Source organism: Rhinoderma darwinii, chromosome 5 (genome assembly GCF_050947455.1).
Source record: "Rhinoderma darwinii isolate aRhiDar2 chromosome 5, aRhiDar2.hap1, whole genome shotgun sequence".
Taxonomy (NCBI): domain Eukaryota; kingdom Metazoa; phylum Chordata; class Amphibia; order Anura; family Rhinodermatidae; genus Rhinoderma; species Rhinoderma darwinii.
This window is the reverse complement of record NC_134691.1, coordinates 300,908,780-300,934,118: the sequence shown is the minus strand read 5'-3', so window position 1 is coordinate 300,934,118 and position 25,339 is coordinate 300,908,780. Positions and strand designations below refer to the sequence as shown.

The following is a 25,339-nucleotide window of genomic DNA, read 5'->3' as shown; positions in this document are numbered from 1 at the left end:
AATGGGCAGATGTTTGCCGACGTATTGGAGCCGTATTTTCAGGCGTGAATCGAGGCATAATACGCCTCGTTTACGCCTGAAAATAGGTCGTGTGAACCCAGCCTTATTGTCTTATCATGAGTTCGACAGTTTTTTCTGACGGGAAGATCAAACGCATGTGTAAACAGAGCCTTGCTTTTTGATGGTCAGAATAGTGTAGAATGCTGTTATTCACATATCCACAGTTTCCATAGAGCTCATTGAAGAGGTCGCCTCCAATGGATCCTATTGGTGTTACAGAGGTGGCACCTGCACAGGGTTACCAACCTCCACTTCAGTAATTTTTGGACAACTGAGCTAAAAATCACAGACAGACCAAAATTTTTATGGACACATTACAAAATCATTGCATGTGCACTGCGTAGTGTGCTAGTAGTGACTCACCAATTATGGAGGCTCACAGGTGTCTAACCGCTGAGCCAGGGACTGTTGCGGGTAAGGGGTTAAAGGTGTGGGTAGTCTCCCCCTCCCCTTTTTGAGTGCGTTAGGTTTTAGGTAGGGGCGTTAGTGTAGGAAAGGGGGTGTGTTTAGGTCAATGAGATAGGATATATAAGGTCACTTGCCTCTTTTGGCTGAATTTCCCTCCCTCCCTTGTGTCATCCTGGTGGTGGGGTTTTGCGGTTGTAATTTTTGTTTACTTGTGTATCATTTTGTTTGCTGGTTTCTTTGCTGTTTTAAAAAAAAAGAAAAAGAAAACGTATATATTTCTATGAAAGCGTTTAAAAAAAAAAAGAAAACAAAGAAACAATATCAAAGGAAAGTCATAAAATTATTATTTTTAAAAAAAAATTACTATATTGCTTTTCCTATGACACGGTGGTGTCTTGCTTGTGTATTTTGTATTATTGTTGTTTTCTGTCACAGCTGGCGGTAGTAGAAGGGGATTTACCTACATGTCCTTGGTGTAGGCAGGCATACGGGTTGTTCATTGACCTTTGTTAAGGTCATTTAGAGTTTATATTTTGTCCAATGTTAATTTAAATATCTATTGAGTTTAAGGCTGTGTTCACACTGAGTTTTTTGCAGGAGGAAAATTCCTCCTGCAAAAACTGCTCCAGACGGTTTTTGCACAGTGGTTTGACAAAAACTCGTCAAAACACTCGTCGAGGCATTTTTTTCCTCTTTCTGACTGATTGAAATGGGGTTTTGGAGGCGGAAACCGCGTCAAGATGGGTCACGACGCTTCTTTTTACCGCAACGCGTTTTTTTTCTCTCGCGGTAAAAAACTCGTCCAACTCCCATTGAAATCAATGAGAGGCATTTTTGGGCGGTTTTTGAGGAGTTTTGCGGCGCGGTTTCCGCGTAAAAAAACTCGGCAAAAAAACCTCTGTGTGAACAGGGCCTAATAAAGCTGTGGCCGACCCCCGGGTCAACCCCACATTCAAAGAGTTTAAGTGTCGGTGGTTAATTTATTTGATGGTATTTAAGTAGACTACCAGGACTTATATTTTTGCTATATGCATACAGTCACAGCCCCGCTTGTAGCTTTCCCACTATAACTTAATGCGGGAGAGCTGCAAGCGGGGCTGTGATTGATGAGTCCGACTCATTCACCAGTCACACCACTACCGCTACCACCAGGGCCGGTTTTAGACAAAGTGTGGCCCTAAGCAAAATTAAAAGTAGGGCCCCAAATGCTGAATTATTGTATAAATAATGCAGTCAATTCATGATCTCATGTCACTGACGTGAGGTCAGAGGACTCAGGTCAGGTGACTGGACTGGTTCACTCCCGGCACCGCCCTCATTTAGACTGTCATTCACATGACCGTTGCCTACTCTTCCCTTGTTTGCACTGCGCATGTACATTTGGCACATGCACAGTGCAGCGTTTCGGGAAAATGAGAAGAAATCCCGGACAGTGTTTTTCCTGCCGGGCACTACGGACACCAGTTTTTTTCGAACTGTCCGTAAATTTAGGGATGGTTGGCAACCCTGGACCTGAACTTATGAACTATTTATGGCATATCCTGAGGATATGCATGAATGCTTGAAATGAGAATAGCCCTTCAAGGTGTACAGGTAGTAGCGCTAAGTACGCTTAGTGAACTATAAAATGAGGGCTAGATGTGAGGTTCCTCCACCACTTCTTTAGGCCCCATGCACACGACAGCAAAAAACCTCCGTTTTTGCGGACCGCAATTGCGGTCCGCAAAAACGGAGCCATTCACTTTCATTGAACACTGACACCTTTCCGTAGCACTACGGAAGGGTGTCAGTGCCGTGGAAATGTTCCGGGAATTATGGAACATGTCCGTTCTTTCGCATTTTGCGGGCCGTGCTCCCATACTTTGTATGGGAGCACGGCCCGAAAATGCGGCTGTCAGTCAGCGGCCGGCCGTGCCCGCAATCGCGGGCCGTGATTGCGGGCACGATCGTGTGCATGGGGCCTTACACCTGAGGAGGCTTGTGCTCATTCATGATGAAACATCTATTTTTTGTAATGGGTTCCAAGTCTCAATAATTTAGGTCCTTGGATGCAGTGTGCTATGAATGAATACAAATCTCAAAGAACCCCTCTTTGTGAATGAGCAGAAAAGTGGCCTACTATGAATATAGGAGGTTGATGGTTTCTCTATATACATGTTCTACTAAGACTGATAGGGGTACAAAGCTTAAAGGGGTTTTTCCCAGAATCAACAATTATCACCTATCCACAGGATTGGTGATAGTTGTCTGATCGCTGGGGGCACCACCGCTAAAACCCTCACCAATTGCAAGAATGGGGGTCCCGAATCCCCAGATCCTCACTTCCCACTGGCAGTGGGGACGAGTTTGAATGAAGCGGCAGTCGAGCACGTGCTCTATTCAATGTCTATGGAGATGACAGAAACAGCCGAGCACTGTACTCGGCTGTTTCCGTCATTTCCATGGACTTTAAATGGAGCGGCAGCTACCATGCATGACTGGCGCTCCATTCAATGTCATCCCACTGTGGTTGAACAGTGAGGAGGAACACAAGGCATTCTTGCAATTAGTGTGGGTCCCAGCTATCAGACAATTATCACTTATCCTGCGGTTAGGTGATAATTGTGGATTCTGGGAATACACCTTTAGGCGAAATTCACACGAACGTGTGCGTTTTGCGTGCGCAAAAAACGCAGCGTTTTTTGCCCGTTGCAGTTTCGTGTGTCAACAGTGTTTGGTGCATGGCTGCGTGATTTTCGCGCATATGCCATCCATATGACACGCGGTTTTGAGGTTTAGAAAAAGAAATTAAGGAGGTGGTTTTATTTTTCCCTTCCTTTCTTGATCTACTGAAGTGCGTCCGTCAGCTGCGCGTGATTTTCATTACAGCGTGATCTCGCGAGATTACGCTTGCTGTGCTGCAAGTCCCGCACAAACGTTACCGAAGTGTCGGGATTGTGAATAGACATCCCGTCCTGGCTGGAGGTGATGTCTATTCACTGTCAAGACACTTCAGTAACGTTAATGTGGGTGTATGTGACTGCGCATAGTGAACAACGCAGGATCACTATGTGCAGAGTAAATGAATGGAGAGAAGTGTATGACGCTGATTGGTCAGCGTCATACACTTCTCTCCACAACGCCCACTTGGTCAAAAGTAAAAACACGCCCAGTTGGGCAATAAGAAAGTCATTAGCATACATCTAAAATCACTCATAACTTGGTGAAAATAGATAGTTTTTCTAAATAAAAACCACTGCTGTTACCTACATTACAGCGCCTATCACATTATGTAGGAGATAGGGCACTTCTAATGTGGTGACAGAGCCTCTTTAAGTCTATTTTATCTTCATTTGCTATGCATTCGAAAGTTGTTCCCTGTTATCATACGTGCGACGTTTCCGTCCAGCAGGACCTTTCTCATGCTTGAGAAAGGTCCTGTTGGACTGAAACGTCGCACGGGTGATTAAAAAGCTGACATATGTTGGAAGTGCTGTCTCCTCGTCTATTTTGTCTATCTTATATTGGGGACCGCGGATCCGGTCCTATTGAGGCGTGCACCCGCTTGTGGTCCAGTGCTGTGGTAATTTTCTGCTTTGGTTCCCTGTTATCAGTCATTTCGGGATTCAGGGAAATGCTGATTGCAGTGTTCTTGTGATCACTGACAATACATCCCAAAAAACTTTTGTCCCTCATGATTACTACTCTCACATATCTTCCTCTCTCATAACCACTAGAAACGTTTACATACACAGTAGGGAATGGTATAAGAAGCTGTTATAATCTACACCACGGGTGGGGAACATCCGGCCATTTAGTCCAGCTTGACTTCACTCTGGCCGCCGTGAGTCTGCCCTACTTACTCACATTTAGGCCTGATTTACACGAGCGTGTGCGTTTTGCGCGCGCAAAAAACGCTGCGTTTTGCGTGCGCAAAAGGCATTTGACAGCTTCGTGTGTCATCCGTGTATGATGCGCGGCTGCGTGATTTTCGCGCAGCCGCCATCATAGAGATGAGGCTAGTCGACGCCCGTCACTGTCCAAGGTGCTGAAAGAGCTAACTGATCGGCAGTAACTCTTTCAGCACCCTCGACAGTGAGTTCCGATCACAATATACACCAACCTGTGAATCAAAAAAAGACTTTCATACTTACCATGAACTTCCTGCTTCCTCCAGTCCGGTCTCCCGGCTGTTGCCTTGGTGACGCGTCCCTCTCTTGTCATCCGGCCCCACCTCCCAGGATGACGCGGCAGTCCATGAGACCGCTGCAGCCTGTGATTGGCTGCAGGCTGTGCTTGGCCTGTGATTGGCTGCAGCTGTCACTTGGACTGAATTGTCATCCCGGGAGGTCAGACTGGAGGAAGAAGCTCTCGGTAAGTCAGAACTTCTTTTTTTTTTACACGTTCATGTATATTGTGATCGGAAGTCACTGTCCATGGTGCTGAACCAGTTTAACTCTTTCAGCACCGTGGACAGTGACTGTCTCCTGCCGTCGCGTACCCGAACATTTTTTGCCGGGTTCGGTCAAAACTAGTTCGGCCGAACCCGGTGAAGTTCGGTGCGCTCATCTCTAATTTGACACTCCGTTTGGATGTTTGTAAACAGAAAAGCACGTGGTGCTTTTCTGTTTACATTCATCCTTTTGACAGCTCTTGCGCGAATCACACATGTTCGCACGGAAGTGCTTCCGTGCGGCATGCGTGGTTTTCACGCACCCATTGACTTCAATGGGTGCGTGATGCACGAAAAACGCACGATTATAGAACGTGTCGTGAGTTTTACGCAACGCACTCGCGCTGCGCAAAATTCACGCATTGTCTACACTGCCCCATAGACTAATATAGATGCGTACGACACGCGTGAAAAGCACGCGCGTCGCACGCGTGTATATTACGCTCGTGTAAATGAGGCCTTAGGAGCAGGAGAAGGGCGAATGGAGCCAAGTATGGCGGCGGCAGTGGCGGTTTGAGTGAGGTTGGTGCATGCCGGCCCAAGAGTGGATCAGTCCGGTCACCTGACCTGAGTCGGTGACGTGAGGTCAGTTGACTGGACCACTCCTGTCACAGCTCGTCCCGACCTTACTCTGACCACCGCTGCCGCCATGACATTCCCTCCTTGGCTCCGTCAAGGGCGGACGGAGCCAAGTCTGAGTGAGATCGGCGCGCACCAGCCAAAGAGTGGACCAGTCTGGCAAACCGACCTAAGTTAGTGACGTGAGGTCAGGTGACCAGACTGGTACACTCCAGGGCCGGCATAGTTCAGTCACCTTACCTCAAGTCAGTGACGTGAGGTCAGGTGACTGGACTGGTCCCCTTCCGTCACAGCACGCCCCGACCTCACTCTGACCGCCGCTGTGTCATTCCCTCCTTGGCTCCGTCCTCCCACCCTACTTACTCGAAGTGATGTCCAGGTGACTTAAAGGGGCTTTTTTCATCAAGGACATTGTGGATATATCCACAGGATATACACAGGATCCTCTGTGTCCCAGATCTATCTCTAGAACAGGGTCTCCTAAACACCATTCTACCTCTTTGTGTTGTGGCTAAAGCTTGTCATTTCCGACCATGAAGAAGAGAACAGCGTAGCTTGCCCTAGTCCCATAGAACTGAATAGTAGTTACGTAAACAGCGTATCTCACATGCTATGCTGCTTTCATAACTGCCATTCACTACTATGGGAGTTACGGAAACTGCATAGCTCAGCGAGCTATGCTGTTTTCTTCTTCATGGTCGGAAATGAGCCGGAACACAGAGAGGTAGAACTGGGTTTAGGGGGCCCCCTTGTAGAGATAGGTGCGGGTCCCAGAGGTGGGACCCGCATCTGACATATCCTGTGGATATATCACAAATATCCCTGATGGGAAAACCCCTTTAAGTAAGTCGGAACAATTTACTGCTGCGAGTTCTTTTCAAAACTTACCATTGCAAAGAGTTGACTGCGCTCCAGACAGACCGACACAGTAGCAACATCACGCGCGTTGCACGGACGTATATCACGTTCGTGTAAATCCGCCCTTTGGGTATGTTCACACGCTTAGCAAAAAATTTCTGAAAATACGGAGTAGTTTTCAAGGGAAAACAGCTCCTGATTTTCAGACGTTTTTTAAGCCACTCGCGATTTTCGCTGCTTTTCTCGCAGTGTTTTTTACGGCTGCTTTTGGAGCTGTTTTCAATAGTCTATGAAAAACGGCTCCAAAAACCTGCACTTCTTTTTCGTGGCCGTTTTTTTACGCGGCTATTTTTCAAAATGGGCGCGTAAAAATACGGCCCGTCGGAAACAGAACGCTGTTTTTCCCATTGGGCAGATGTTTGGAGGTGTTCTGCTTCTGATTTTTCAGTCGTTTTTCAGCCGTTTACAGCCCAAAAAACGGGCGAAAATAGGCTGTGTGAACATACCCTTAGGGTCAGTTCACACAGAGTTCTTTGACATGTTTTTTGACGCAGAAACCGCGTCGGAAAATGCGCCAAAAAACGGCCGAAAATGTCTCCCATTGATTTCAATGGGAGGCGGAGGCGTTTTATTCCCTGGGAAAAAGAAGGGACATGCCCTATCTTCGGGCGTTTATGATTCTGACCACCCATTGACATCAATGGGAGGCATAGAAAGCGTATTTATCTGCGCTTTTTGCCCGCAGCGCTCAATGGCCGCAGGTGCCAAACGCAGCGAAAATCGGCGCGCAGGTAGAGCAAAATCTGCCTGCAAAAACTTTGTGTGAACCCAGCTTTATGATGTTCATCGTTTTGACAGTAGAAATAGCGCTGCATGAAGCGCTATTTTTCCTATAGAATTTGACAGAATCCGCAATGAGCCTCTGTCGCAGGTGACCAGAGCCTTAAATCTTTTCAATTGCTGCAGATATATTGGAATATCGGGGGGGTTAACAGTATCAGAGTCATTTTTCATGATAAAACGGTTCCTACCACAGCAAATCATCTTTGCATGTATGATCTCGATACACAAAAATAAATCGGATTTGTCTACTTTGCGGCCATCTTTACGCCTCGTCTACCTTTCCATTGTAAGCTTCTCCGCGCAGCAACTAATCAGTATATGTTACAAATATTCCCTGACCTCACAAAAATAAAATAAGCGGTAACTACTTGTAAAATACTAAGTAAATCTGCAATATATTTGGGGATTTAGATGAAATTACTCTGAATTCAATTTTCCCATTAAACAGAGGTAAAAAGTAATTCCCAGGAGGTGGATAACGATGAACTTTCTGAGGGCTTTGATGTGACCAGGCAGTGATGGGCTAATGTGCCAGTGACAGTGCTATGTGAGGGGGCATCTCCAGGGGAGGGTGTTAGGATCTTTTATGCCAGCACCGCCTCCCAGGATAAAACCAAGTGCAGCTCCCTCTCCTTACACACATGAAGCTGCTACACAGACCTACTACAGCTCAGTCACTATCAGCTACTCCAGCACATGGACATTGCAACCATAGGAGGAATGGAGATCCTGCACAGTCATTAGGAAGGAAATCCAAGGAGAGAAGTATCTCAGCAGCTGATTATTGGATACAGACTCAGAAAGGAGGTATCTCTCCTGCACTGTACATGTGTGACCCATTAAAAAGGGGGTGCAACATCACACAGCCTCTGCTGGAAACTTCTCCATACATTACATGGGCAGAGGAAGATCCGGCTACTGCAATGAAACAAGAGTCCTTCTAATTGTGGAAACTTCAAAGACCATCAAATTATCTCCTGCTGGGACGTCTGGAGGTAAATAGTGAAATAAGTCAATGTGTGAGGTGTCAGACCCCTTGTGGTATGATCTATAGTATGGTGGTGATAAGTAGATTGATGTGCAAGTTACTATTATAGATATTATTTGTGATGATCAGTAGATTGTTGTACAAGTTGTTGTTGTTGTTGTTGTTATTATTATCTATTTGTAGCGATAAGTAGATTGACGTTATTATTAGTATTATTATTTGCGATGATCAGGAGATTGTAGTACATGTTGTTGTACATGTTATTATAATAATAATAATTATTATTATTATTATTATTTGTGGTGAGATTGTTGTACATGTTATTATTATTTGTATATTATTGACATACTCCTGGTGGCCATTGAACACATACACGTCCATGTACTCTAGCAGCACGCAAGCACAGGGGAAATTTGCCAGATGTGCGATGGCAATGAATGGGAAAGGTTAATTAAGGGTATGTTCACACATCACATTTTATTTGCATTTTTGCTGTTGCAATAATTTACCCCAATAATTTTACTTGGCCTGATGAAGATGCCGGTGCGGCATTGAAACGCGTAGCCTTTTGCAATAAACCACCTTTACCTGTTACCTTGCTTGCTAATTGCTTCCCTGTGCAGCAGCGCCTTGGAGACTCAATCTTTTTCTGTATACCAGCATTACATTTGCGGTCTTCTGCGGAACACCGGCACCGAGTCCTGGCAGCAGCAGCAACCTTTCTCTCCACCGTTCGTTGTCCCTTGTCTCTAGGTGAGCACCTTATTGGACTTCGGGATTTTGCATCTTTTTACCTTTGGTAATCTACACTATGTGGCGCCGTGTTTTGTGTCTCTTCTCTATATTGCCCTAGTGGAACCCACCATTAACCTAGACTTACTCCCCTTGGTGAACTACGGTGGTAATAATAGACGTCATGCTATATTTTCTAGGTATTTAAAACGCATCGGTGGAACTAAAAGTCCCAGCATGGAGAAAACTAGTTCCTAAACAACAAGATGGCCCATGTTGCCTGCATCTGAAGCAGCGAAAATATTGAGAGCACAAGGCAGTCTTATGTATTGTAGTTACAGGAAATCTGCAGTGTATGATTCTTGGAAAGCTGAGCTGAGATTGGGAGGTATGCTGACTCTGCAGTTCTGGCCTCCCAGCCCCCTGCATAGATAGCATTGTTCTGTAAACTCCACTTTACAGGGCAGGACAGCATAACCATGTACTCCATATATACTCCTACTGCTTTCAGTTCAGGGCTGGTTACTTATTTAGATTGCATTAATTGACTTTAATGGAAGATAATATAGAATGAAGAGTGTATGTGAATTAATACAATTGTCACTTATATGATAGAATGAGGAAAAACAGATATTTATATATTCATCCTGAGACACAATGCATACAAACAGTTAGGTAAGCAAACACAGCCACGTCCTCCACAGCCTTCCCCTTTTACACTGGGCAATTGTCGGGTAGACAAGCATTCATAGAACGCTCGTTGCCGATAATTGCCCTGTGTAAACAGGGCAGAGATTAGCAGATGAAGGAGCAAACGCTCGATCATCTGCTGATCGTATCATTTTAAAAGAGTAAAATATTATCGTTGTCGGCAGCACATCTCCCTGTGTAAACCGGGAGATGCGCTGCCGACATGATAACATATGTGGAACGAGCGATCACAGTAACCGCTCGTCCCCATTCATAGCTCCGTATGACAGGAGCGATGTCTCGTTGATCGGCGCTCGCTGCACCAGCCGCTTATCGGCCGGTGTAAAAGGGCCTTTGCATACTCTCACGCACTAAATGTTTAATGCATGTATATTACAATGTTTAAATGCTATGTACACCTTTAACCCCTTAATGACCGGGCCATTTTGCACGTTAATGACCAAGGATTATTTTTTGTTTTTTCACGGTCGCATTCCAAGAGTCGTAACTCTTTTTTTATTCCGTCGACATAGCCGTATAAGGGCTTGTTTTTTGCGGGACGAGTTGTATTTTGTAATTGTACCATTTTTAGATGCATATAACATATTGATTAACTTTTATTAACTTTATTTTAGGAGAGAATTGAAAATAAGCAGCTATTCCAGCATTAATTTTCACGTTATAAATTTACGCCGTTTACTATGCAGCGTAAATAACATGTTAACTTTATTCTATGGGTCGGCACGATTACAGGGATACCAAATGTGTAAAGGTTTTATATGTTTTTTCTACGTTTGCACAATAAAAACCCTTTTAGAAAAAAATTACTTGTTTTTGCATCGCCGCGTTCCAAGAGGCGTAATTTTTTTATTTTTCCGTCGATGTGGCCGTACGTGGGCTTGATTTTTGTGGGACAATGTGTAGTTTTCATTAGTACTATTTTGGGGTACATAGGACTTATAGATGAACTTTTATTTTATTTTTTATGGGGGGAATGGGAGAAAAGAGAGAATTTTGCCGTTGTTTTTTGCGTTTTCTTTGGACGCCGTTCATCCGGCGGTTTAATTAATGTGTTCATTTTATTGGTCAAGTTGTTACGATCGCGGGGATACCATATATGTGTATGTGTGATTTGTTTTGACCGTTTTATTAAATAAAACCACTTTTTGGGGCAAAAAAGTAGTTTTATTTGACTTTGACTGTAATTTTTTTTTATTTTTTTTTTCACAAACTTTATTTAACGGTTTTACTTTTTTTTTTTTAGTCCCACCAGGGGACTTCACTATGCGATATGCCGATCGCATATATAATGCTTTGGTATACTTCGTATACCAAAGCATTATTGCCTGTCAGTGTAAAACTGACAGGCAACCTGTTAGGTCATGCCTCTGGCATCGCCTAACAGGCAGATGCTGAAGACAGACCTGGGGGTCTTTGTTAGACCCCCGGCTGTCATGGAAACCCGACGGCGACCCGCGATTTGTTTGCGGGGGCGCCGATCGGGAGACAGAGGGAGTTCCCCCCTCTGTCAAACACATTAAATGCCGCTGTCACTGTTGACAGCGGCATTTAATGGGTTAAACTGCCGGAATCGGCGCGTGCTTCGATTCCGGCAGTTGCAGCAGGAGCCAGGCTGTGTATAACAGCCGTGCTCCTGCCGCTGATCGCGTGGGTAAACTGTCAGTACCCGCGCGATCACAGGACGGATATATCCGTCCTCCTGCGCGAACTAGCAGCTGCTGAGGACGGATATATCCGTCCTTCGGCGTTAAGGGGTTAAAAGGGATTATTTATTCTAAATAAAAAAGCCAATCTGTGTTTGGTGAAACTTTATAATTTGTTTTTATTAAAAATTATTTTTACTTTTTGAGCTACAGCTGCTCTGAATTTTGCATACAGAGCAGCTGTATTGTTCACTAAGACCTGAATCTGTCAGTCCCGCAGGATCCACCTGTAATCTATCAAATCTTAGCGGAGATGACCCGCTGACACTGAACCCGTTAGTCTCGGAGACCTGACAGATGCAGGATTCAACGTAAGATACAGCTGCTCTGTATGCAAAACGCAGAGCAGCTATATCTCAAAAAGTAAAAATTCTTTTTAATAAAAATGAATTATAAAGTTGCACAAAACACACTGATTGACCATATATATATATATATATATAGAGAGAGAGAGAAAGGCCCATGTGGGCTGAGACGTTGCACTGACGTATGGGTGAATAAACCTTCTTCACTGAATTGGAACCTGTGTTGTGCTGTCTATTCGTTTGGAAATATATATGTGGGACTGGAGTCTGAGGTCCTAAGGCTTGTGCACACACAATTACGCATACTTTGTGTTTATATGTGCCGCTCTTCCTTATACTACACTAATATATATATAGAACCGATAAAAACAAGGGGACATATACAAAAACACCGAAAAAGGCCATACTTACAAATGGACACAGCCAGGTCAGAAACGCCGATGAAAGGGTGAGCAGGTGCTTTAAATAATAATAGCCACTCCCACTAGTCTTGAGGGGAGTGGTGCATGGTATTAATAGTAAGAAATAATAAATGAATAGTGTGTGTGCAAGTGTAATACTATAAGTGAAATATAGGGGGCAGTAATGAGTGAAGTGCCTCAATAGAAATAAATGGATAATGGGGTGCAAGTGAGTGAAACCACTCCCCTCAAGACTAGTGGGAGTGGCTATTATTATTTAAAGCACCTGCTCACCCTTTCATCGGCGTTTCTGACCGGGCTGTGTCCATTTGTAAGTATGGCCTTTTTCGGTGTTTTTGTATATGTCCCCTTGTTTTTATCGGTTCTGTTTGTGCATCAGGAACGTTCTGTTTCAGTTTAGGAGTTAGGGACTCGCAAGTCTGGGGATCCTTGTCGTGGATTGCGAGCTTGCGTCCTTTTGGCCAAAATGATTACCAATACCCCAGGTATTTTTCATTATTATGTATATTCGCTTCTCTTGGACACAGCCGGGTCTTTGATGCTGGGAGAGCATGGTGTGTTGTTGTTTGGCATAGCAAGCAGGGTAGCCCGCTCTATGAATTATCAAGGCGTCACAAATAGGCTTCTACCTGGCTATACACGTTGTGCCTCATGACGTACACACTATCCCTCCATGTTTTACTCACTTGCACCCCATTATCCATTTATTTCTATTGAGGCACTTCACTCATTACTGCCCCCTATATTTCACTTATAGTATTACACTTGCACACACACTATTCATTTATTATTTCTTACTATTAATACCATGCACCACTCCCCTCAAGACTAGTGGGAGTGGCTATTATTATTTAAAGCACCTGCTCACCCTTTCATCGGCGTTTCTGACCTGGCTGTGTCCATTTGTAAGTATGGCCTTTTTCGGTGTTTTTTTACTAATATATATATATATAACACACACACACACACACACACTCTTACATCTACATTTCGTACTTCTAGTAGCCGAAATGGGACAAAAAATGCTGTGCCATTTGGTTAATGGGGCTGCTGGAAGAATACAGTGGACTCCTAGTTATGAGGCTGCTGTATTTATGAGGGGAGTGCTCTCCCACCTCTGTTCGGCACCGTATTTCTGCAGTATTCTAGGAGATATTCTATGCTTATGGGGAAGAATAGCTGAATAATATGGCGTTGAATGGAGCATGCCACATGTGTAATTGGAGCCATACGGAGGTTCATTTTGTCCCTTAAATCGGAGCTGGTATGGAGCCGTAATATGACAGTGTACTTGAGGACTAGGAGAAAGTGAGTTTTAGATAAATACATCAGTATGAAGCATTAATAAAAAGTTATGACACTTAGGCCGGATTCACACGAGAGTGTTCAGTCCGTGATATACGGTCTGCAGGTCGACCGCATTCCCTGGACTGAGCACACTGCAGGGAGCCGGGCTCCTAGCGTCATCGTTATCTATGACGCTAGGAGTCACTGCCTCTCCGCGGAACTACTGTCCCGTACTTAAAACATGTTTTGAGTACGTGACAGTTTTCCCGCAGCGAGGCAGTGACTTGTAGCATCATCGATGACGATAAGAGGCCAGCTCCCTGCAGTGTGCTCAGTCCAGGAAATGCGGCCGACCTGCAGACCGTATATCACGGACTGAACACGCTCGTGTGAATCCGGGCTTAAAGCAGCACTCCGGTAATTTTATTTTTTAAACTTGGCCCCTTTTGGAAGTATTCCTCGTTTGGAATCATACAGCATCTGCTATGTGGACCGGAATTCACTTCCGGTCCACACAGTAGACACTGTTGTAGAATTCACACATTTACTGGGTAAGTCACGGGACATAACGGCAGCCCGGAACGGAGTAGATAGTTCAGCACTAAGGTGCCCGGTAAGAGGATTACTTGCCCTTCCAATTACCTGCTGTACTTTTCAAAGGAGGACGAGAAGAATTGTGCCTTTAGTGAATTACTTTTATTCATCACATCACGTATACAATAGTGGGGTAAATAAAGTATTGAAGATCTCGCTCATGCAACCTCCGTCTACATAAGGTCACACAAAAAGTTGATAAATGAAATCTCTGTAATGCTTTTACAAACTTAGATTACAGAAAATAAACAAATTCATAGGCTGGTGGGTTAGAATGTATGCGGTAGACTACGTCTTCCATCATACTTAGATGGACAAATGGCTTGTGCTTGTGAATTGCTGAAGCAGAAATAGAGAATACTTTCTCTACAGGGGTGTACTCAAGTATCCAAGCAATCATTCCTATGTTATGTTTATGTTATGCCAAGTGTCATGTAAACCTCGAGTTATACGATCGGGTCTTTAGGGTTAGTAATGGAGAAGGGAACACGACATTGCACAAAGTTGATATAAAAATAATATACTGTATGTATTAATAACAATAAACATGAAGGGGAATTTTTTTACTGACTTAGCAGAATGGCTCCATAATTTTTTAAAGCATCTATATTAACTTTGTCTTTTTATTCAGTCTTAGGGACCTTCAATAAATTGTTCACAATGTAGAAGACGTAAGGGTTTAAATTGTCCTGCTCAGTTGCACCTAAGTGGTGAAACCCATGAGTCCTCCTCCCTCTGACACTGCCCATGCTGGGCTCCGGAGAATGGGGAGCGGAAGCTCCACTTGTGGCACAACCAACTCTTTGATCAAAGTCGGCAGAGATCACAAAGGCGGAATCAATTGGCTTAGTTTGAGCCCTGATGGGTGTCACCTGTTGACCGCCAGTGAGGATTGCACTGCTCGCTTGTGGAGGACATCTGACCACCAATGTTGCAAGTTGCTGCAAGGTGAGTGACTTTATTAATCATCTTTTATTTGTTTTATTTAGCTGACCACACTCTAGAGATTTTGGATGGCTAAAAAAAGACTGATTTGGACCATTTTCTGCCGACTGTCTGTGTCTTTTAGTGACATGTGACAGATGCCAAAAGTTGTTGGGTGCAGTCCTCGGAATATCATGCATGGCAAACTGCACACCTGTATCCTATGAATGAAAGGCTGCACCAGGCCACCGATCAAGACAGAGATCAGTCATCGATTTGTCCTTTAGACCTATAAAGTGGTCAACCTAAACGACAACCTTCACAGACCAACTGTGAACAACAGGTTGTCTAGAAAATATACATAACAATAACCATAATGACATATACTGTACGTGGACATTTGTGTTCTAGAAATGATGAGGCTCTACTGTATTTTCACCTATATATTTTAAACTTTAGGTGACTGCCCCAAATAGTGGCCCTTTTAAACTGTTACCTCACTGTTTTCCCTATTAGATCCTCTAGTCTGCCCTGTCCAATGGGTTTCACCAGAAGTGCTAGCTTATCAGGGAGCTTAGACACAAGGTGCTAATGACACAATGGGTACAAGACTTTATCGATTGCATCTAAGTTCAAAACTTAGAAGGGCTCGATAACCGATGTATCCAGCGTGTCAGAGACACGCAAGACCTGCTGTCACCAAAGCCGTCAGTCCCGCTGACATAATGGATTCGGATTTTAGCGCAAGATACAGCTTCTATGTATCCAGGATACATGGAAGCTGTATCTCAAAAATAAAAATAATTTTTTAATCAAAACAAAGTTACGCTAAACACTATAATACATTGTTTTAGTAAGAAAAAATATATAGTCTTCAAAGGTTTCTATAGCCTTTTAAGCTGTCAAGTTGGCTTTAAGTCCATAAGATTTGAGACTGTATGCATAAAATGACTTGTCGCTTTGCATCTATGGCCTTCTTATTGGCTTTTCCATGATTATTGTGATAGAACCCAAATTAAAAAGGGGTTTTATTTGATCAAGTGCTGAAGCACACGGCCGTATTATAGATGTGCGTAATGCGGCACACCTCCATATACCTACAACTTCATACGGAGGAATATTAAGCTTTTTGGTATTTTTACCGGTATTTATGGAATATGTTTGGAAAAAAAAAATCGTGCTATTCTTCTAGGGAAAATATACTTTCCCTTTGGCTCTGAAATACAGGACCTTAGGGACCATGTGCATGTCCTTAAATACATGTTTTCAGTAATGAACCTGTAATGAGCTGTTAATGACAAATGACGGCACTTACTTCTACAATGTATGTAGCTCTCCACGCGTGGCGCTGGACAATGTAGTAATGTGATTATGTCAAGTGATCGTTGTATAGAACGTCAGATGGAACCTTTTCCTGCAGCTGTATATATAAGAAAAAACTATATGGGGCACATACAGAACCAGCATCAATTTACTATTCCGTTATGGGAAGTTCTTGAGAATTTTGGGATGGATTGAGAAGCAGTAGGATTTAACAGCAGAAAATTAAATACAGCGTTCGGTCAACAGTACTCTTGTGTGCCAGTAAAGCCCTGGTGGTCTAAATCCTATTATGCAAACAGGTAATATTGTGAAGTATTAGGAGAAGACACCGTGGATTTCTCATAAGGCCGGGCACCAGACAGTCTCATTTTCCTCAAGGGATTAGTCCTGAAATTAAATTTTTTGATAACGCTTTCCTGAACTGCATATTAAATACAACATCCTATACAAGGAAAAGGTTTCAACCCGTTCTGTTGCCAATTCATGGTCTTGGCCATATTCTTCTCATTTTCCAGCACTGACACCAGATCGCAGTTTGATGAATGAGCTTATGCTTTAATATAATTACAGTGATATTCGAATCATCTGAGGACGTAAACGGATCAATGGCTCAAAAGGCATCAGGCAGGGGTTGGCAAATACCAACATATAACTTGGCAGCAGTGTAAAGGGAACAGTTTTTTAGGAAAATAAGCATGACTTAAATAATCTGCTGTTCTTGAGAATCCGCACACTGCTTGATGCAGAAGTCCGTAAGAAACAAAGAGACAGTTTTCTCAAAGAAATGTAAGATGAAATATTAAGTCTAAGGCACAAGCCTCACTTACTGTACAAAGATCGGCTATTTAGGAGGGGGAACTCAAGTATAAATTGCTGCTCTGTCTGTGAGCAATAGATGGGGAAAAGGTGCAATCACTGCTCCGCATAGGGTTCTCCATGGCTGAGGTGGGCTCGGGACCCCTTGGTCCGTAGGGGTCCCGATGGTGTGTGCCCCAGAGATCATTCATTTGTCGTCGGTCATGTGAATGGGTGGTATATGTTCTTGGTGGTAAAACCCCTTTAAATAATATTTCAATAGACTATCTGTAAAAAGCTTAAATAGTAGAAAATGGTAAGAATACAGATAATACAATATACCCAGGTGGACAAAAGGAGGCCTACTAATATTTGGTAGCAGTCAATCAGAATTTGTATAGGTCATTGATCTAGTGTGAACTGGGCTTCCTGACATATGGGACATCTGTTCTGGGGGAAGGGGGATAAATTAACCATGTTTTTCTGTTCTTAGGTTTGTTTTCCCATCTATGAGAATCAGTGCTAGAGTGTCAAAGTATTTGGAAAAAAAAGAAGGCAAAACTGTATAATGTTCAGATCAAGTGACTTTCTAGTAATGTAAAAAATACATCCTACATTAATATAAAAAAAAAGTGCAAACAAACTTGGGTCTCTTTGAGGGTATGTTCACACAGGCTATTTTCCGCCATTTTTAGGGCCTTTAATTCCCCCGAAAAACAGCTAAAAATGCGGGGGCTGAATGCCTACAAACATCTGCCCATTGATTTCAATGGGAAAAAGTGTTCCCTTCCCACATAAAAAGAAGTGCATGTCACTTCTTGAGCCGTTTTTGGAGCCGTTTTTCATTGACTCAATAGAAAAAACTGCTCCAAAAACGTCCGTAAAAAAAATGCTGCAAAAAAACGCTAGTTGCTTAAAAAACGGCCGAAAATCAGCTCCGTATTTTCAGCCGTTTTTTGTTATGCGTGTGAACATACCCTCACATTGTAGTATTTTGCTTTATTATTTGCAAGCCAAAACCAGGAGTGGGTCCAAAACACAGAAGAGGTACACATCTTTCTATTAAACGTTTCTCTGTGTAGCTGTCACTCCTGGTTTTGCTTACAAATACTGAATCAAAATACTGCCGTGTGAAAGTCATCACAGAAATCTTCGCCTGTGAGACCCATAGGCCGTGTAGTATAAGACAAGAGCTGAGAGATAAATAAGTAGCGCTGGAATATCGAACAATATCATAAAGGTATATTTACACTAGCCATAGCTATATTACCATACAAATAAATACTTAAAGTGTAACTAAACGTTCAACAAACTTCTGACATGTTATAGTGACCTGTCAGAAGTTTTGATCGGTGGGGATCCGAGCACTGAGACCCCCACCAATCGCTAAAATGAATCGGCAGAAGCACTCGTGTGACCGCTCAGCCGCTTCGTTTCTGTTCGGCTTTTTCTGGAAATCAATGTGGCGGTGTACGGACTTAATAGAAAGTCTATGAGCACATTGGCACACCCCTTTTTCACTAAGCCAGACTCTCTTTTCAGAACACTTTTAAAAAGTGTCTAGTGAGGTGCAAATTTCAAAAGTGCGCCAAACTGCACAAATTTTTCAACACTTTCTAGACTTAGACACCGTACTTAATCTTCGCTAGTGTGCTTTTGATTGTAATGCGCTGCCTGACAAAACCTGAATTTAATCCCTTTTGCTGGATTGGGCATACAATTTGGACTGTATTGTCTCCTTTAAGGCCCTTTTTCACGGGCCAATAATCAGACAAACGAGTTTTCCCAGAAAGCAGGTCCCCTGTAATTGCCCTGTGTATACAGGGCAACGATCAGCCGATGAAACAAGCAAATGCTCGTTCATTGGCTGATCTGCTCGTTTATGCAGCAAGAAATATGAACATTGTCGACAGCACATCTCCCTGTGTAAACGTAATGTATGTGGAAGAGTGATTGTAGTAGTGAGCGCTCGTCCCCATACATTACGGACAATAGCTTCTTGTGAAAGGAGCAACGAACGCCAATCAATGAGCTGCCTTGTTGATCAGCACTCATTGTTATGGCCAAAATGGGCCGGTGTAAAAGGACCCTTAGTCTATCGGGAAAAGTTTGCAGGCCTGACTTAAAGAATTTTACTATGTTCATGAAAGGTGGAATATCTCTAGCACTCAGACTTAGGCCCGGTTCACATCTCCGTTTAGGTCCTGACGTTCCATTGCAGGTTTCCGTCAGAACGGGACCCTGAGCAGACACAAACTGACACCGACGGAAACCAGAGGTTTCCGTCTCCATCACCATTGTTTTCAATGGTGATGGAGCCGGTGCCTGTGGTTTCCGTTTGCCTCTTTTGTGCACAAAAACCCGTAGTTTTGCCGGAAGCAATAGCGTAGTCGACGGGACCCCAACGCAGATGTGAACAGAGCCTTACCATGATATCGGTAGTACAGAGATGCAGGGCAATCTGGTTGCCTTTGTATAGTTTCTGTGCACACGGCTCCTAAATTGTGTTTTGAAATGATCATTATAATAATATATTGTGGCAGTGATTTTACATTGTATGGGATAAGGCTGCTTCTGATTTGCTATGTACATACCACTGTATATGATGAGTTGGGAGATTAGTTCTCACTTCAGATTTCTCTTCTTTTGCAAACAAATGGCCACAGGACATAGCAGCTACATTACATTTTGCCACCTGGAGAATGAAGCAGCGTTTACGTGCAGTGCGGATCACACCGTGAGAAAATGGGAGGTATCGACAGGTCAGTGTCTCGCTGTGTACACTGGACACACATCAATTGTGAACAGGTGGGTGATGGCTTTTCCTGGAAATTTCCTGTAATAAATCTGTCATTCTTCATATGTGTTCTGCTTTAGGGTATGTTCACACGGCCAAATTTCAGACGTATACGAGGCGTATTATGCCTCGTTTTACGTCTGAAAATACGGCTCCAATACGTCGGCAAACATCTGCCCATTCATTTGAATGGGTTTGCCGACGTACTGTGCAGACGACCTGTTATTTACGCGTCGTCGTTTGACAGCTGTCAAACGACGACGCGTAAAAATACAGCCTCGTCAAAAGAAGTGCAGGACACTTCTTTGGACGTTTTTGGAGCTGTTTTCTCATAGACTCCAATGAAAACAGCTCCAAAAACGGACGTAAAAAACGCAGCGAAAACGCCGCGAAAAATGCGAGTTGGTAAAAAAACGTCTGTAAAGCAGGGTCTGTTTTCCCTTGAAAACAGCTCTGGATTTTCAGACGTTTTTGTTGACTACGTGTGAACATACCCTAAACAAAGACAATTCGTTCATGACAGACTTCTTCCAGTATTTATGTACTTTACGTGAAATATTAAATTACCGTATAAACAGGAGTTTCCTAATATATTCTTATTACAGGAGTGTTACTGTTGAGAGCAGTAGCAATCCAAAAGTAGATCAACCGTCCATACAGCTTCTGATCTGGCAGGCAGGTGACTTTCACATTTCTCTGGCTGACTTTGCCTCTGTTTTGGAGCTATCCTGTTAATACAAATATATTCGGGCATTGTTGTCTATAAAATAACTTAAAGGCTATGTACACCTTTTTAAAATCTTTTCTTTTTTTTCCTATTAAATCAACACCTTTTGAATGAACGTTTATTAAAAATTTGTTTTGTTTTTTTTTCCGCTACAGCTTCTATGTATCTTGTATACATAGAAGATCTATTGTTCATTATGAGCCGATTCCGTCACTCAAGTTAACTGACGGCTCGGCTAAAACGTGTCCTGTGTGTGCCTTAGGGTATGTTCACACGAAGTGGTTTCAGACTTAAATCGGGGCGTTTACGCCTCGAATTACGCCTGAAAAAACGGCACCATTACGCCTCCAAACATCTGCCCATTGCTTGCAATGGGATTTGCGGTGCTCTGTTCCCATGAAGCTTAATTTTACACTGTCAAAATACGGCGTGTAAAAAGACGCCCGCGAAAAAGAAGTGCATGTCTCTTCTTGGGACGTTGTTGGAGGCGTTTTTCATTGACTCCATTGAAAAACCGCTCCAATAACGGCCGTAAAATACGCCGCGAAAAATGCGAGTTGTTGTTACAAAAACGTCTGAAAATCGGGAGCTGTTTTCGCTTGAAAACCGCTCCGGATTTTCAGACGTATTTTGGTAAGCGTGTGAAAATACCCTAACACACAGGATCACCATAATATCGATCACATCTAAGTTGATCAACATTTTTATGATACATCTTCTATGTATCCTATATACATAGAGGCTGTATTGTTCATTATTAGCTGCTACGGAATCAGCTAATAGCGAACAATACAACTTCTATGATCGCAGCTGTATCGTAAACATTTTTAATAAAAGGGAGCAGAGGCAAGTGACATCATAGCACTAATATACGCCGCCACTTGCTGATCATAGAAATCTAACCTCCGGTACTGATCATCAGAAAGAAGTGGCCAGAGGTTCACTCCTCCGGAAGACCATTTATAACTGTAATTTTGGATGGTTGTTTAAAGAGGTTTTTACCAGTTTGTAAATGTGATCTGAAATGGCAGGTTCATAGGGCAACACATGTGCACATAGATCTGTTATTGCGGATAAAAATTATGGTCGTGTGCGTGTCGCCTTAATGTCACAATCTAAATATTAAATATAAATCTCCCGCAGGATACTTGTGCTCAGGAACCTGCTCTTCAGTGGATCTTATGACAGAACTGCTCGCTGTTGGGACACTGACTCTGGTCAACCTCTTCAGGAGTTTCAGGGTCATAGAAACTGCATCTTAGTTTTAAATCATTTTTCATCCTGTGACATCTTGGAAGAATCAGACATTGAATGCAAAGAAATGAAAGAATTCCTGGTAACTGGAAGCACAGACTGCACCGTGAAAATCTGGGAAGCATTCAGTGGGTGCTGTTACCAAACATTAAGGGGGCATTTAGGGGCCATACTGTGTATAGTGCTGGACACCCCCAACAGAGAACTGTTTTCAGGCAGCACAGACTACACCATCCGAAGGTGGAACATGGTCACTGGTGACCAGCTGAAAGTATTCAGAGACCATCAAGGACCCGTTATATGCCTAGAGGTAAGTAATACAATTATTTCACACAAAAAATGAACAGTCAAATCGGTTACTTCTCATCTCATATGTATTGACGGAGAGAAATTCAACATATTGAATATCTGTAGAATGTATCTTTTATATAGGTGTGGGAAAACACAGCTAGAGTTGGATGTTGCATAAAGGGAACATGATAGGTGTCTGGCTTCTGGAAACCAGGGAGATCCTCACTCTTTCCTCTAAGCTGTGCTCTCTGGAAATAATGGAGTTCAAAATTCCACACCCTGCAGACAGGTAGAGCTGTGACTGGGCTTTTTGACCTCATTAGTATTTTTAACTCTTTCCTTGCCAAAGTGCATAGCATAGAGGGAACAGTGGTGCCCTCACTTTGCTGTTTCCATATCTAACAATGGGGGATCCTGTGTTATCTATATAGTTACTTTTCATTGTAATCCTGCCTGTGATGATAATGAGATGACTGTTGAGAAGTGATCTCCACAGAACAGGAAGAGTCAGTCTATTGTGAGGCTTAGGCCTCATGCACACTTCCATCACCATTTTCACGGCCGTTTCTCACGGATCCGTGTGGTTTCCGTGTGTACTCTGTGTCCGTTCTGTGTTTCCGTTTCAAACGGACGTTGTGCTTCCGTATTTCCATTAAAAAAATGGAAGGTATTGAACTTTATTTGAACTTGTCACATGTTCCAGTCTGTGAACTTTGGCACGCCCTGCCGTTGCTAGGGCAACGGATCCGTCAAAAACGGATGGCACACGGAAGCCTTCCGTGTGCCGTCCGTTTTTTTTGACGGACCCATTGACTTCTATGGGCCCCACGGTCACGGAATCACTGACCAAAGTAGGACATGCTCTACTTTTGACGGAACGGAACAACGGATCCGTCAAAATAACGGAAGTGTGCATGGGCCCATTGAAATTGATGGGTTCAGGTGCTATCAGTGACAAAAACGGATAGCACCCTGAAGGAAAAAACTGAAGTGTGCATGAGGCCTTAGTGGCCAACTTGAAAACTGCAAGATTTTATGATAATTTGTTTTAAATAAATAATGACAAAGAGAAAAAAAAATCAACTATTTTTTTTACAAAAATATGTTTAACACAAAAATAAGATTTAAACCATAGGTCATTTTCTGATGACGCATTCCCTCTAAGGGGTTAAGGCACCATGGTGGTCGTAGTAAATAATTCATCATAATTCCCTAGAGATTGACAAGCTGACCGGCATTTTAGCTGTTTACCAAAACATATTGAATATACAGTTATATAATCAATATGGGTTTAAAGTGCAGACTCTCAGCTTTAATTTGAGCGTATTCACATCCCAATTTCTAATTTGAGGTAGGGTTTAGGAATTACAGCTCTTTAATATGTAGCTGCCTCAAGGGACCAAAGGTAATTGGACAATTATCTCAAAAGCTATTTAATGGGCTGCACGGGCTATCCCCCCCCCCCCGTTAATCCATCATTGATTAAGCTGGTAAAAGGTCTGGAGTTGATTCCAGGTGTGGCATTTATATTTGGAAGCTGTTGCTGTGAACCCACAACATGAGGTCTCAGGAGCTCTCAGTGCAAGTGAGACAGACCATCGTTAGGCTTAAAAAAATTAAGAAATCCATCAGATAGCACAAATGTTAGGAGTGGCCAAATCAACGATTTGGTAACTTCTTGAAAAAAAAAACTGGTGCACTGGTTATCTCGTGAGCTCAAAAAGGCCTGGACGTCCACGGAAGACAACAGTGGTGGATGAACCCAGAATCCTTTCCATGGTGAAGAAAAACCCCTTCACAACATTACCCAAGTGAAGAACACTCTCCTGGAAGTAGGTGTATCCGTATCTAAGTCTACCATAAAAAGAAGACTTCATGAGCGCAAATACAGAGGGTTCACCACAAGGTGCAAACCATTAATCAGCCTCAAAAATAGAAAGGCCAGATTAGACTTTGCCAAACAACATGTAAAGAAGCCGCCCAGTTCTGGAACAGCATTCTTTGGACAGATGAAACTAAGATCAACCTGTACCAGAATGATGGGAGGAAGAAAGTATGGAGAAGGCTTAGAACAGCTCATGATCCAAAGCACACCACATGCTCTGTAAAACATGGTGGAGGCAGTGTGATGGCATGGGCATGCATGGATGCCAAAGGCATGGGGTCACTAGTGTTTATTGATGATGTGACTGAAGTCAGAAGCAGCCGGATGAATTCTGAAGTGTTCAGGGATATACTTTCTGCTCAGATTCTACCAAATGCAGCAAGGTTGATTGGACATCGCTTCACAGTACAGATGGACAATGACCCAAAACATACAGTGAAACCAACCCAGGAGTTTATAAGGCAAAGAAGTGGAATATTCTGCAATGGCCAAGTCAATCACCAGATCTCAACCTGATCGAGCATGCATTTCACTTGCTTAAAGGGAATGTGTCGTTAGAATTTTTTTTTTTTTTTTAGTTAAACAGTTAGTGTATACATGATTAGACATTGTTTTAATTTTTTCACGAGTCAGGAAATATTATAAATTAGATTCTAATTTATAACATTTCCCTGTGCTGGTCACTAGAGGGAGCAATTCCCAAAATTGCAGCATTGGCATGTGGTAAAGCAACCACATTGCTTTATGCTGCAAAATTTGAGAAGACACACTCGCTCTAGCGTCCTCAAACAGGATAAAGGAGGGGGTCCTTTATCCTGGCTAGTGCCAGGAGAAAGGAGGGGATTGAATGTTCAAACCTCCTACACTGTGTGTCGCCATTTTTTGAGCGAATACACAATGTAGTAGGCTTACATACAGTGGTAATCACACACGAAAACACGAATATACACAAACATAACTTACCTGCTCCTGCCGCCGCCGCTCCCTCCGGTCCATCCGCTCCGTCCGCTCGCATCTGAACACATGTCCTGAAGCCGCGACCGGAAGTAGTCTTCTTACTGTCCGGCCGCGGCTTCCGGTCCACAAGAAAATGGCGCCGGATTTCGCTCGGCCGAAGACCTTCCATTAGGACTGTGTGGGAGCGGCGCATGCGCCGTTCCCACACAGACGGCGTACACCATAGTGAATGGAACGGCTCCCGTTCACATTCTCTATGGGGATGTATGTGCCGTATTCCATCTCTTTATGTGTCGTTAATCGACACATACAGAGATGAAAAAAAAATGGCAGCCCCCATAGCGAAGAAAAAGTTAGAAAAAAAAAAGTAAAACACACACAAATAAATAAAAAAATAATTGATTAAACACTAAAAGCAAATTGATATAAATTTTTTTTTTTACGCGACACCCTTCCTTTAAGAC

At 43.1% G+C, this 25,339-nt stretch overlaps 1 protein-coding gene across 1 annotated transcript in view; it reads left to right on the top strand.

Annotated features, from left to right (window-relative positions):
- Positions 1-7,839: 7,839 nt before the first annotated feature.
- WDR86 (WD repeat domain 86) overlaps positions 7,840-25,339 on the top strand; it is a 48,829-nt gene continuing 31,329 nt past the window's right edge. Inside the window, exons 1-4 of the mRNA XM_075828689.1 lie at positions 7,840-8,175; positions 14,554-14,870; positions 19,631-19,772; positions 21,632-22,052. Coding sequence (XP_075684804.1) covers positions 14,642-14,870; positions 19,631-19,772; positions 21,632-22,052 — 792 coding nt within the window. The 5' untranslated portion in view covers positions 7,840-8,175; positions 14,554-14,641. The remainder of the gene's footprint in view (positions 8,176-14,553; positions 14,871-19,630; positions 19,773-21,631; positions 22,053-25,339) is intronic.